This window comes from Drosophila suzukii, chromosome 2R (genome assembly GCF_043229965.1).
Source record: "Drosophila suzukii chromosome 2R, CBGP_Dsuzu_IsoJpt1.0, whole genome shotgun sequence".
Classification (NCBI taxonomy): Eukaryota; Metazoa; Arthropoda; class Insecta; order Diptera; family Drosophilidae; genus Drosophila; species Drosophila suzukii.
In genome coordinates, this window is record NC_092081.1 from 11,039,219 (window position 1) to 11,051,625 (window position 12,407).

Consider the following 12,407-nt stretch of genomic DNA (forward strand, 5'->3'; position numbering starts at 1 on the left):
AATCAGTTCTGCAATGAAACTGATTTAAAATACTATAATGCTTAAAATAACAATATTTAAAAGCTTAGTAAATCTGCATTCGTGTTTAAATCATCATAATCATAAACTATGTTCTCCAAGTATGAACAGATTGTGAACTCCCCCCAAATTAAAACAACCTCCATAAAAAAATACCTTTTAATTAACTTTTCCAAATCGGAACTCTTCCCGCAATCTATACCTCCAGATCTGCCCAGGTTTAATATATGTAACAATATAATTTTTTATATGGGATCAAATATATAATCCATTTACATTGATATCAGCTTATATCATTTTTATCCTAAAGGACCTACTTTATTTAAACAGATTTTCCTTTCGGTTTGACACACTTTAAAAACAGTTTTGAAAAAGAAACACCAAAAAACTGTGTTCAATACCCCATCCTCTTAAAAACCCCTTCGAATGCCTCCCAGCCTACGCCTGTGATTAAGCATATGCAATTGCACGTGTATTGGTATTCATTTACGCAGAACTATCATCAATGTTGTCCGATGGGATGTGTGAAGGCAAAACGACAACAAACAATAAAACGGCGACAAAAAAGCATCAAAAGCAATTATGAAATCACGGCAGATGTTGGGGCAACAAAAATTGTGGTGGTGATTTATAAAGCGCAGCTAACAACAACAATGACATCAAAAAGCGCAAAAATGTTCGTTGTATCGGGGCAACAACAAAAAGTAAGCAAAAGAGCAAAAGAAGACGAAGGAGTGAGGGAGATGGGGAGGCTGTGGCATGTGTTGTACATAAACACACACAGACAGACTCCAGTCCGCCCATATGTGTGTGTGTGGGTATATAAGCAGGACGGAGGATGCCTGCAAAAAAGGACTGCAGATGCCAGACCGCAAAGAGGAGCAAAAGAGAGGAGGGGGGAAGAGGGCAGCCTACATAGAGTGAGATTTACGACTTAAATGCTGCAGCGCATAATCAAAACGACAAGGCGCAGATGGAAATGGAGTGTAGTTCGTTCTTATCCCTATTTTCTTTTGCCTTCTTTTTTTTTCTTCTCTTTTTGGAGCGACGACGCACTTAATTAACAAATATACAAACACTTAACATAACCTCAACTGACAGGCGACAGGCTGTGCGTGCAAGCGGGACAACCGTAGGGCCCCAACCGCCCATATCCGCATCCGCTGATTGGATGTTCGAAAAAGCGAGAGCGGGATGGAAACTGCGAGAGAGCGTGTGCGAGAGAGAGTTCTCTTTCGGCGGCTCTCAGCTGCAGCCTGCAGCCGTCTCGCTTTGCTTTCAGTTCGCGAGAGAATCAGTTGGTCGGCGGTTCGTAACAGCGCACGTTACTTTTCAAACGGGCGAGCGGATTAACGTCGGCGTATCAATAGATCTTTCATCACACAAATAAATCCAATTCTTAATCGAAGTGGAGAGCGCGTTGTCCTCGCCAATCGAAGTGATACATTTCCGTTTAACAGTTAATGTTTTTAATGATTACCGGTTGCCCTGAAATGCCGTCGGCTTTTGGTTCCGGTCGCTGTGAACTTTTAAGCTGAAGACCTAAGCTCCCAAAAACTGATGTCCACCTTGGCCAGCAGCCGACCGCCCCCGCTGAAGCTGATCATTCCCTCCTTGCAGGAGGCAGAGGACCACGAGGAGGAGGAGAGGAGAGTGAGAGGAGCGGGAGGAGGAGCAGGAGGTGGCCAGGAAGTGGGTGCCATGCATCCGGATTGCCTGCCCTTGCCGCTGGCTCAGCCGGGCAATTCGCCGCAGGTGCGGGACGCGGAGGAGGAGGAGATGCACACCGAATGCGAGGAGCAGCTGAACATCGAGGATGAGGAGGAGGCGGAGGAGGAGCCCGATCTGGATCTGGAGGATCAGGCCAGCTGCTGCAGTGAGACCAGTGTGCTGAGCGTCGGTCAGGAGCAATCGCAGGCTGCCCAGGCGGCTCTATCCGCCCAGGCTCAGGCCAGGCAGAGGCTTTTGATAAGTCAGATCTACCGACCGTCGGCTTTCAGCAGCACCACTACCGTTCTGCCACCCAGTGAAGGTCCACCCCTGTCCCCCGAGGAGCTATTGCAGCAGTTGCCCCCCTCCGCAGGCAGCTCCTTCCAGGAGGAGTTCCTGCGCAAATCGCAGCTATACGCCGAGGAGCTAATGAAGCAGCAGATGCATCTAATGGCCGCCGCCCGGGTTAACGCACTCACGGCAGCGGCGGCGGGAAAACAACTCCAAATGGCCATGGCGGCAGCGGCGGCGGCCACAGTGCCCAGCGGTCAGGATGCACTGGCTCAGCTGACGGCCACCGCCCTTGGTCTGGGACCAGGAGGAGCTGTCCATCCGCATCAGCAACTGCTGCTGCAGCGGGACCAAGTGCATCACCATCATCACATGCAGAATCACCTCAACAACAACGAGAATCTTCACGAGCGGGCTCTCAAATTCAGCATAGATAACATCCTGAAAGCGGACTTTGGCTCCAGGTTGCCCAAGATGGGTGCTTTGAGTGGCAATCTGGGAGGCGTCAGTGCGAGTGGCGGTATAACCGGTGGCAGTAAAAATTCCGGAACTACCAATGGCAGCAGAACTCCCCTGAAGGTGCCTAAGAAATCCGGAAAGCCCTTGAATCTGGCCCAAACCAATGCGGCGGCCAATTCAAGTCTAAGCTTCTCCAGCTCGCTGGCCAACATTTGCAGTAACAGCAACGATTCCAATAGCACCGCCACCAGCAGCAGCACCACCAATACGAGTGTGGCCCCAGTGGATCTGGTCAAGTCGCCACCACCGGCGGGTGGAACGGGAGGATCGGGAAGCAAGTCCGGCGAGGATTCGGGCACGCCCATCGTTTGGCCGGCGTGGGTCTACTGCACCCGCTACAGCGATCGCCCCAGCTCAGGTGAGTTCTTATCAAAATAATAGGAAATGTATTATAATTAAGATAAATTGTGCTAGGGATGTATAATTATCTATAGATTTATCGGAAAAGTATCGAAATTTTAAATAGGTTACGTTTCCAGAATGTTTAAAGCTGTGACTGTGCTTATAAGCATTTTTTCCTTGAACTAACATTTGTAATTAAATATTATATTGGTTCTTAATATGATTTTGAAAATGTAATCTAAGATTTTAAGTGAATATCCAATAGTGTAACTTTGTTCAGGAGAGAGGGTTTATGTATTTTATAAAATATTATTCGGGACTCAAAAGGTTTAATTTTTACAATGGATTCCGAAATCCGACGGCTCTACACAGAAGCTCTATAATTTGTAATCAGTTTCTTAGATCATTTGCTTAAGGTTTAGTAGAAATTTTTACCAGTTTAGTTTAAGCAAGGGCAAACGTAGTCAGAATTTTTATTAGGGGGAGGGGGCCTTATAGAATAGTCCTTACTGGGGGACCGAAAAAAGTTTTGGTATTAGAAAAAGCATGGATATATTTTGTACTTATTATATCGGTTAAACTAATAATAGTCGTTAATGATCTTGATTAAAAAAACGTTTTAAAAATAAATGTTCTCCATACCTGGCTACGCCCTTGGTTTTCCCCTATTAATTCCATTCATTGTGAAGTAGGATATGGTTTTTATAACCTATCTCACCATCTTTCCTCGAGTAACTTTAAGTTTAAGTCGCCATTTCTTTCAGTGCCCGTGTGGCACTCACTCACTCACTCCTTTTCCAAACCCAAACACACTCGAGGAGACGAGTTGTTGAGTGGTGGCTCATAAAGCGGTTGTGCAAACAAGCGACAGACACCACAGAGCCACCAAGGCAAACGGAGCCAAACCACAGCAACCCACAGCTCATTAGTTTGCCAACCACCGAAATAGTTGGCGAGTGCGAAAGGGACGTAATACACTCACCCCGAAGTGAAGTGTCTGCTCGAGTGGTTTTCATGTCCTTATGGCTTATGTAACATAACTTAAGCTCATTATGAACTCACCCCCGAACCCCTTCTGCATGTGCTTGTGTGTGAATGGGGCATACCACCACCCCATCCCATCGAGAGCAACCCTAAAACAACCTCCCGGCAATCATGGCACTCTCATGAATTTAGTTTATGCCACCGCAGGGAATTCGTAATCGTTTGCCTAATAATTTCATGGGTTACATTTTTGGGGGGGAATTTTGGATAGGTGGGTGGGTGTACTCCATATGCTGGGGAGTTCATTTATGGGGTGGCTTATTGCTGTTTGAACAAGCAATTCGGATTCCTTGATAGTTTTTGGCTAATCCCCTGGAATCCCTGGTAAATCCATGGATCATGTGGTTCAAGTGGGGAAATGAGAGTGATTCAAACCACTTGATGATTGCCATTTTGTGTTAGGAGCTTACCTTTATTAGCTTTATAAGGTTGTTTTTTGTTTATAAAGTATTTCCGAAGGTCTACTTAATTGTTATGATGTAAAAACATTGAAGTGGAGATTTTATTGTATTTTATAGATGTTATAGCACCATTTCATTACATTTAAGACTTGACTAGAATAGAATTATTCGACTTTTTTCATTATAAAAAACCTTAATTGATCACATAACAACGAGGGTTACTTCACTTTAACGACTCAAGTTTAATTGCTTTATTAAGTATCATTTGAGGCAATTTGTAAGATTGAAAAGCTCATTCGTTTAAGCAGTAACGACAGTTTTAACCAATTATCCACACGTTTTATAGATATGTGAAAAATATAACTTTCAAATATAAGACTCTGCCCCATTAATCAACAATCAAAAGCTTTCCCAGCAATAAAGTTCCCCTGGTTAATAGAAAAATGGTTCCATCAAACTTCCCTAATACCCAATTTTCCACAACTTACAAGCTTGCCCCAAATAAACTGAATTTCGTATAATACCTGGGCAATTTACTCATTACGCTGATGGATGTCAAACCCATAATTATTTAGAGAGTCTCGTAACTGAAGCCCCAAAAACGAATTCCGAGTGCATAAATCTACGCTTTTGGGTGGGTTTTGTCGCGTTCGCTAATTAACTTGAAACGATTTTTTTTTCTCGAGACCCCCCTCCACACAGGCTGTCCCTGTCGCTCTAAAAGTAGCCTGTCTCACTCGCTCCGGGGGTTTTAAGGTGTGTTTACTGTTGTGGCTTTTTCATTTTCTCAGTTTCATTTTTAGGTTTTTTCCAAAGCTCTTTTTTTTTTGTACGTTGTATAAATTTAGCGTGACTAAAACGAGATCTCGATCGCAGTGCGGTTCCATAATTTGAATGAATGTTGTAGGCGATGGCGTCGTTGTCGTTGTTATCGTTGGGCCTCCGATTCGGAAACGTTTTCGGAGTGGCTATACCTATAGGTATATATATATATATATGTGCCATGTGGAGTTGGCTTGTGGCTGCTGAGTGCAGCTGCCTTGGCAAACAATGATGTAGCGTGAGATTTGGCCCAGTCAGCTACAAAATCGGCAAATTAAAATGCCAGAACGGCATAATAGTCATAAATTTGTTGCTTTTGAAAAATTACTGTGGCGGTTTTAAGGGGGAAAAAATATTAAAAAGTTTTTTATAATCCCCAACAAAGGTGTTAATTTGACAAATTAATGCAACATATTCCGTGTGTGGGCGTAGGCGATTAAAACAGTTGCCAAAAACGTACATTCGACAACAAATTAGTTAATTGCATTTAACGGCCATTTGTGGTCCACATGATATATGGTATATGGCTAACATATGGGAAGCTGTCGAGCTGCATATGTGTACGGTCTATTTTGTGCGCCATTTTCGATGCAGATTAATGGCATTATAATAAAACCACGAACAGCTTTTGATAATCGATACAAGATTGCGTTTAATCTTGGAAATTGCCGGGCCATATTTTATGGATTTTATTGGAGATATGAGAGGGAGTGGCTAATGCTCGGTTTACCGTTTGCGTCTAGCAATTATGAGTGCGATCTAAAGGATTAATCAAAATATACATAAAGCAATTGGATGATCAAAAGAAGTAATAAGCAATTAATAATATACATCACTGATGGAGGATTCAGTAAGCACATATAGGGATGATTTTAACTAGTTTTGTAACGAAAACCATATAGGGATATAACAGAAACCACTAATTATCTTTCAGCTCCTTTAAGTTATTTTTATAGGGCTAGTGAACATTAAAGTAATATTTATAGATGCACCTAAAAAATGCCCCTTCTTATTTTGGTATGTTATTAAAATTACTATAAAAAATAAAAATGACAACCCCACTATAGAACTCTATTTAATAACAGGATATAGAGCAATTTGTTTCACAAAAAGTTGACATGTTATAACCACTTAAAGGGGAATTACAAAACCTTAAAGCCTGCTTTTTAGGAATTTTTTTGTGAGTATAAACAATGAAAGATCAGTCATATGCTAACCTATTCATTAAATATTTATGTACTCAAACCATATATTTTTCCTGACCTAGCTAACACAGTCTCAGAAAAGATAGACAATTTGTTTTTGAACTTGGATAGACTTTTAGTACTCACCTCTTTTTTTCTAAGAACCCCCCCTCTGAACTTTGCCAGTATGGTGGAAAGCAATTTTCGCATTTGTCCGGCACTTTGAGCCCATTTAACCGGTAGCTGAGACAGCGACAAGCGGGAAAATGGAAGCGGGAAAGCGGGGCCAGCGGGAAAACGGGAGCGACAGCGATCGCCACTGAACCATTAAGTAATTTTCAATTTGCGCAGAAGACGCGTCTCGAACAGCCAGAGAAACAGAAACAACAACAACAACAATGACAACATAAACAAACGAATTTCAATTACACCGGCCTGCAATTACCCCATCCCCCTCGAAGGCCCACGATTTTCTCATCTCTGTTGGAAAATTGCTGGAAAAGTTTCTTTTCCTGCGCGCTGCCTTTGCATGTTCTAAATGGAAAATTTACTTAGGAAATTGCTCTAAACAAAAGAGAAGAAGGGGTTAAAAAAAGCAATTGAGTGCAGGTCAACTTTAAAAGGTGAAAAGTTATGAGTGATTTTCTAATAAGTGCTGATAGTACCCCTTTAGCAATAATAATATTCTCTATTAAATAGATCCAGTAATTTAAAAATTAAATTATAGCCTCTGGTGGTGATTGTCAGCCTTGTTCCCATTATAATTTAAATGGCACCCGCGGGTTAGCTAAAGTGATTTCAAATAAAAAAAAAAGAAAGGCATTGTAAGTAAACAGGCAATTCAATTAAATCCTAATGGGGTGATATCATAGCCACCCATAAACCTGAACTCTACTCACCATATCTTTTAATATATGCAATTGGGCCAATTTGAGCCCGAATTAGGGAGAGCGCATTTAGCCTGAAATTATTATTGGCAACCATCAAAGAACTCAATCAATGATAGGAACACGAAAAGTTTCTTAACCAAAACGATTTTACGTCTTAAGTGCGCAATTTGCGTTGGAAACGCAACAACAACACCGAGAACCACGTTGTTTATGACCCAAATGCATTCATAAATATGCGAGGCTGTCACGTCATATGATAATCACGATATCCAGAGCCTCAAGAGAACTTGGGGAACTTACGTACGTCCACCTATCCCACTCCCTTTGCCCGCCAAATTGAGCCATTGAGGAAAATACTTACCGGCTTATGTGTTAGCCTCCTTCCTGGCGAACACTTTAAGAAAGTTCCATCCAAGTGAGTGGTTAGATAGGTAAAAAGCTATTAAATGAGTGTACTTTAAGCGCTCACTCTACCACTTTCTGGGTGCTACGTTGGAGGGGCTTTTGTGGGTCAAAAGTACAGTAACTCAGGGAAAAGCTAATCGTTAAAAAATGTAGGTCGTTTTTTAAAATAACGTATTCCTTAAATCAGAAGCAGATACTAATGATTTGAAGAGATCATATTTCAAAAAGACTCTGACATAAAATATGATATATATATAATATCATATATAAAATATAATATATATATATATATGATTCTTAAACTATTATGGCTCAATTAACCATAAGGTATTGGATATCATATTATCAAAAAAGTAATCTTAGGTTAAAAGACTGTCCTTAAAGTACCTTTTTTCTTTGGTGTAGAATGGGTTCGGTTTTTAAAGTGTAGAAATTCTAATATGAGAAGCTCATACTAAAATTTTAAGGGAAGATCAATAGACCTTGAGATATTATGTTTCCAATAAGCACTATAAAATTGAAATTGCTAATAGGGAAGTTAAATTCCTTAATATATTAATTAAACGCGAACTAATATTACTATTATGGCTCAATCACACGTGAACCAAAGCATTCGATACCTATTGACAATTAAGCAATCCCCAGTTAAATTCCTGTCCTTAAAAGGATCTCATTTTCTTTAGTGTAGGATGGGTGTTAGGTGGAAAAGGCAATGGCAATGGCCCATAGAATGGGTTCGTTTCTTAAAGTGTGGAATTCCTAGCATGAGAAGCTCATACTAAAATTTTAAGGGAAGATCAATAGATCTTGGGATATTATGTTTTCCATAAATATTGCTATAGGAAAGTAAATAGTTAAATTCCTTATTATACTAATTAAACTCAAACTAATATTATTATTATGGCTCAATCACACATGAACCAAAGTATTTGATACCATATTGACAATTAAGCAATCCCCGGTTAAATTCCTATCCTTAAAAGGATCTCATTTTCTTTAGTGTAGGATGGGTGTTAGGTGGAAAAGGCAATGGCAATCCGACGCGGCGATTTATGAAGTGACAAAAATTAATTTCAACTGTTAACTTATCGCACAACCAACAAGCAACACACAACAATAAAAGCAACAACGATGCAGCGGCAGCAACTGTAACAGCAACAACTACAGCAACAACAACTAGTAGCGCCTTTTAAGGCTTTGGCAACTGCAACTGCCGCAACTGGAAAAAGCAGCCATGCGCCTTGGTAATAAAACTGTCAGACCCGCAGCCCCAAACGCCCCCTGCCCCTTATTTAATCTCTGTTTTTTTTTTTTTTTTAAACCTGCGGCACGATAAGAGCGGCAGCAGCGAAAAATGTCGTTTAAACTGTGACTGGACTGCTGACCGCATTTGGTTAATGTGAACTGAAACTGCTGCTGCGGACAGTTGCATTTTCTGCTCAACAGTTAATATGGCCTGAAATTGGGCATTGGCCAGGCATTTTGTAATTGTTTTTCGAATACCCTAAGATAGAGCGAAAAAGCGGGGTAGATTAGACAATGAAAACCATTGGGGTAGAGTCTTTTTAAAGCTTAGAAGAATACATTCAGTAGTATTAAAATGCGTATCTATATCACCATTAGGACCAGTTCTTTATTATTATATTATTTCAGTTCCAAATAGATTTACTAATCAAAGCCAAAACACCGTAGTAATCACTTGACAGCTGGAGTGTAAAATCTTCGTTATCCATTATTTAAGCCAACCTTCTCGTGTTCGCCCAATTTCACACTCAATAGACTGCGACCTGCTTATCTATCATTTGACTCTATCAAGCTCCATCGAACGACGAAAAGTCGTAAAGACAAAAAGAGAAATATTAAAAATTCAGAAATTTCAATTTCGTATGTAACAGAAACCTCAAGATCACAACAATCAAGACTCGACAACGAGCTTAGGCCCAACAGACCACCCATGTTGGCCAAAAAGCAAAGGAAAAAAATAAAAATAAAAAACGAAGCCGAAACAGAAACCGAACAAAAATGTTGAATTGAAATGAAATGAAAGACAAGTTTCCGCATTTGGGTTTGGGATTTCATATTGTATAACTTGGGCATGGCATATAAAAATCATTTTTATAACTTCATTTGTGTTAATTTGAAAACGAGGCAACAGCGAGTCGTGGGGTGTGGAGATACATATTTACAGCTGTCAAAATATTTTCTACAAGCAAATGACTTCATTGATCAGGCAAATAATATTTCGAGATACGTGGGAGGTTACGGAATGGGGCAGGGTCTCCCTTTTGGCATTCGGTCTTTCGGGCAGGCAGTCAATCAGTCAATCAGTCAATCACTCGCAGCCAAATATGCATCAGGGAAAAACAAACAAATAATCCCCATAAGCCTCATTATTATGACTACAGACTGTGGGGCACACAATGATAATTCGAATCGAGAGAACTCTGGGCCTCTATCGCAATCTAATTAAGCTTGACGGCCGACACACACACGAATTGTTGCCTTTACTTAATCGTTTATTTATTGCTCACACTCAGGCCCGGCTTCGGTATTCTGTCACTAATAATGAGCTTATAAGCCCAGCCGATTCCAGTTGTGGTCATGTCTACCTACTCGACATGCGATTTGAATATTTCAATAGATCGCCGATCCGATCGAGTCGTATTCGCGGACGGCCAGCCTTAATTGAACTCATTTTTCAGTTCGGTAGCTGACACTATTTTCAGGTTTGAAACCATTGTTGGGAGCTATCATTTAATTGATTGGAAAGTTTTAAGGCGGTAGTTAAGATTTGCTAAGAAGATACTGTTTTATTAGGAACATTTGGGAGTGTCTTAATGGGCGGGAGAAGTTTATTGGTGTTTTAATTGCCCTTATAGCATTATGACTGTTATGACCTATTGAATTTGTGATCTTGACGGTAATGCATTGCAAGCCACCACTTCAAATAACTACATGATATTATCTTCATAAGAACCTTTACTTGAATCGGAATATATCTTATGGTCATATAACAGTTACTTAAATTTCGACTAAACTTCACAATACCTATTTGTAGATATTTGTCTCTGAAGTGAAATCATTACTTTTTGAAATTGGTCAGTAAGTTAATCGAAATATAAACCATGGCCCTACAAGGCACTATAGCTTTAGTAACCCTCCACGCAGTGGACTAGTATAACCTCCCAAAACTTAACCCATTCCCCACCTTCCCGCTGGCCTTTCTGGTGTTAATTGAGGCACATAACTCGCACCCAAGCTGGGTTTATGCCCTCGATGATCATCTGAGATCGGAGCCAGGGGCTTTTGGTGTGGGGAAATTTTGGTGACTTCCTTTGACAGCTCTCGGATGGCCGGGAAGATGTTGATGTGGATGTCATACAGCCTGACATATCTGCAGGGATCGCTTTGATTATTTTATGTCAGTCAGTCACGACAGATATCCGAAGTCGGGGAATCGAAGTGCGTGTGTGTGGTCAGCCGCATTTGTCAAGTTTAATTGGGAAGCGAGTTGGGTTCCCTTGGTTTCACTTTTTCCCCAACCCAAAAATAATAATAATAATAAAAAAAATCCAAAAAGAGATACTTTGCATGCCCAGCGAGTCGCTGATGCTTCCCTTTATTTCAGACATATGTTTGGCGTCGGCGTCTTGGACGTCGTCTTATTGTTTGTTTATTACTTGTTTCGCTTTAATTACTTGTTCGTGATGATGACGACCAAGACGATGCTGATGAAGATGGGGCCCGCAGAGAAATCGGATAGTCACACTTATTGGAATTACTGCTTCATTATCATCTCTAAAGAGTTTTGGCCAACTTTGGAGTGTTAGTGGGAAAACAAAAGGCGGCGTACGAGCCCAGAAAACTGGTTCACCGATGGGATGGGGCCAAGTGGTGGAGCCATCAGCCGTCGAGTGTTGGGTAAATAATCAGTTTGGTTAGTTACTCCGTGGATAATTGAGAGATTCTAGCCTCGTTCCAGGAAGCCTCTGCAAAAGGCGCCAGAGGGGGGAGGGGGGATAGAATGGAAAGAAGGCAATGTCAACTGGGGATCAGCTATTGTCTAACTTTGATCTATATACGGAGGAGCAGGCTACCCCCAACTCCAGAACTGAGTCACAAGCTAAGGACGGAGCAATCGAGTAGTGAGGGGGAGCCACTTGGAGGCCCCGTAAGCCCCCTGGTCTTCGTTTCACATCCAAGTTGTTGTTCAGCGAGCCAAGTTCTCGGACCACCCAAGTTGACAGCGAACACGAACAACGCTTAAGCTTGTCCTGTACTCGCAGACCAACAGAAAGATACTCTGGCGATGGAGATGGAGCTGCAGATGGAGCTGGGGCCGAAGATGAGGCTTCGGTTGGAGCCAGCGAGGCTGCTGCCTCACAAGGGGACCGAAGACGTCGTTCCAGTGCATACAAATAAATTTTATTAAGCAGTTAGAAACAAGCCTTAATGAAATGCACCACGAGCAGACAGTCCGATGTCTGATGGCTTGGGAGATGGGTGCGTGAGAATGTGATAAACGAATCGAAATGCCGGGAGGAAGTGGAAGGAACCAATTAACGGATATACTGCAAATTAAGGCAGTTGTAATTTTCAGGTTTTGAAGGTTGAGAAATAAACATTTTTCATAGGGGTTAAGTCTTGAAAAGTATATTGAGGGTCTTTCTTTTACACAGGAACACAGATTTTGCGTTGATATATGGTATGGTGTCTTATAATTGCATGAAACATGATCTCCTTAATAAAGTTCGATTATCGATTAACAATATCGATATTTC

The 12,407-nt window shown here is 41.3% G+C and overlaps 1 protein-coding gene across 1 annotated transcript in view; it reads left to right on the forward strand.

Annotated features, from left to right (window-relative positions):
- Positions 1–1,290: 1,290 nt before the first annotated feature.
- LOC136116533 (homeobox protein invected) overlaps positions 1,291–12,407 on the forward strand; it is a 31,997-nt gene continuing 20,880 nt past the window's right edge. The window contains exon 1 of the mRNA XM_065863134.2: positions 1,291–2,896. Within this exon, the coding sequence (XP_065719206.2) occupies positions 1,579–2,896 (1,318 nt within the window). The 5' untranslated portion in view covers positions 1,291–1,578. The remainder of the gene's footprint in view (positions 2,897–12,407) is intronic.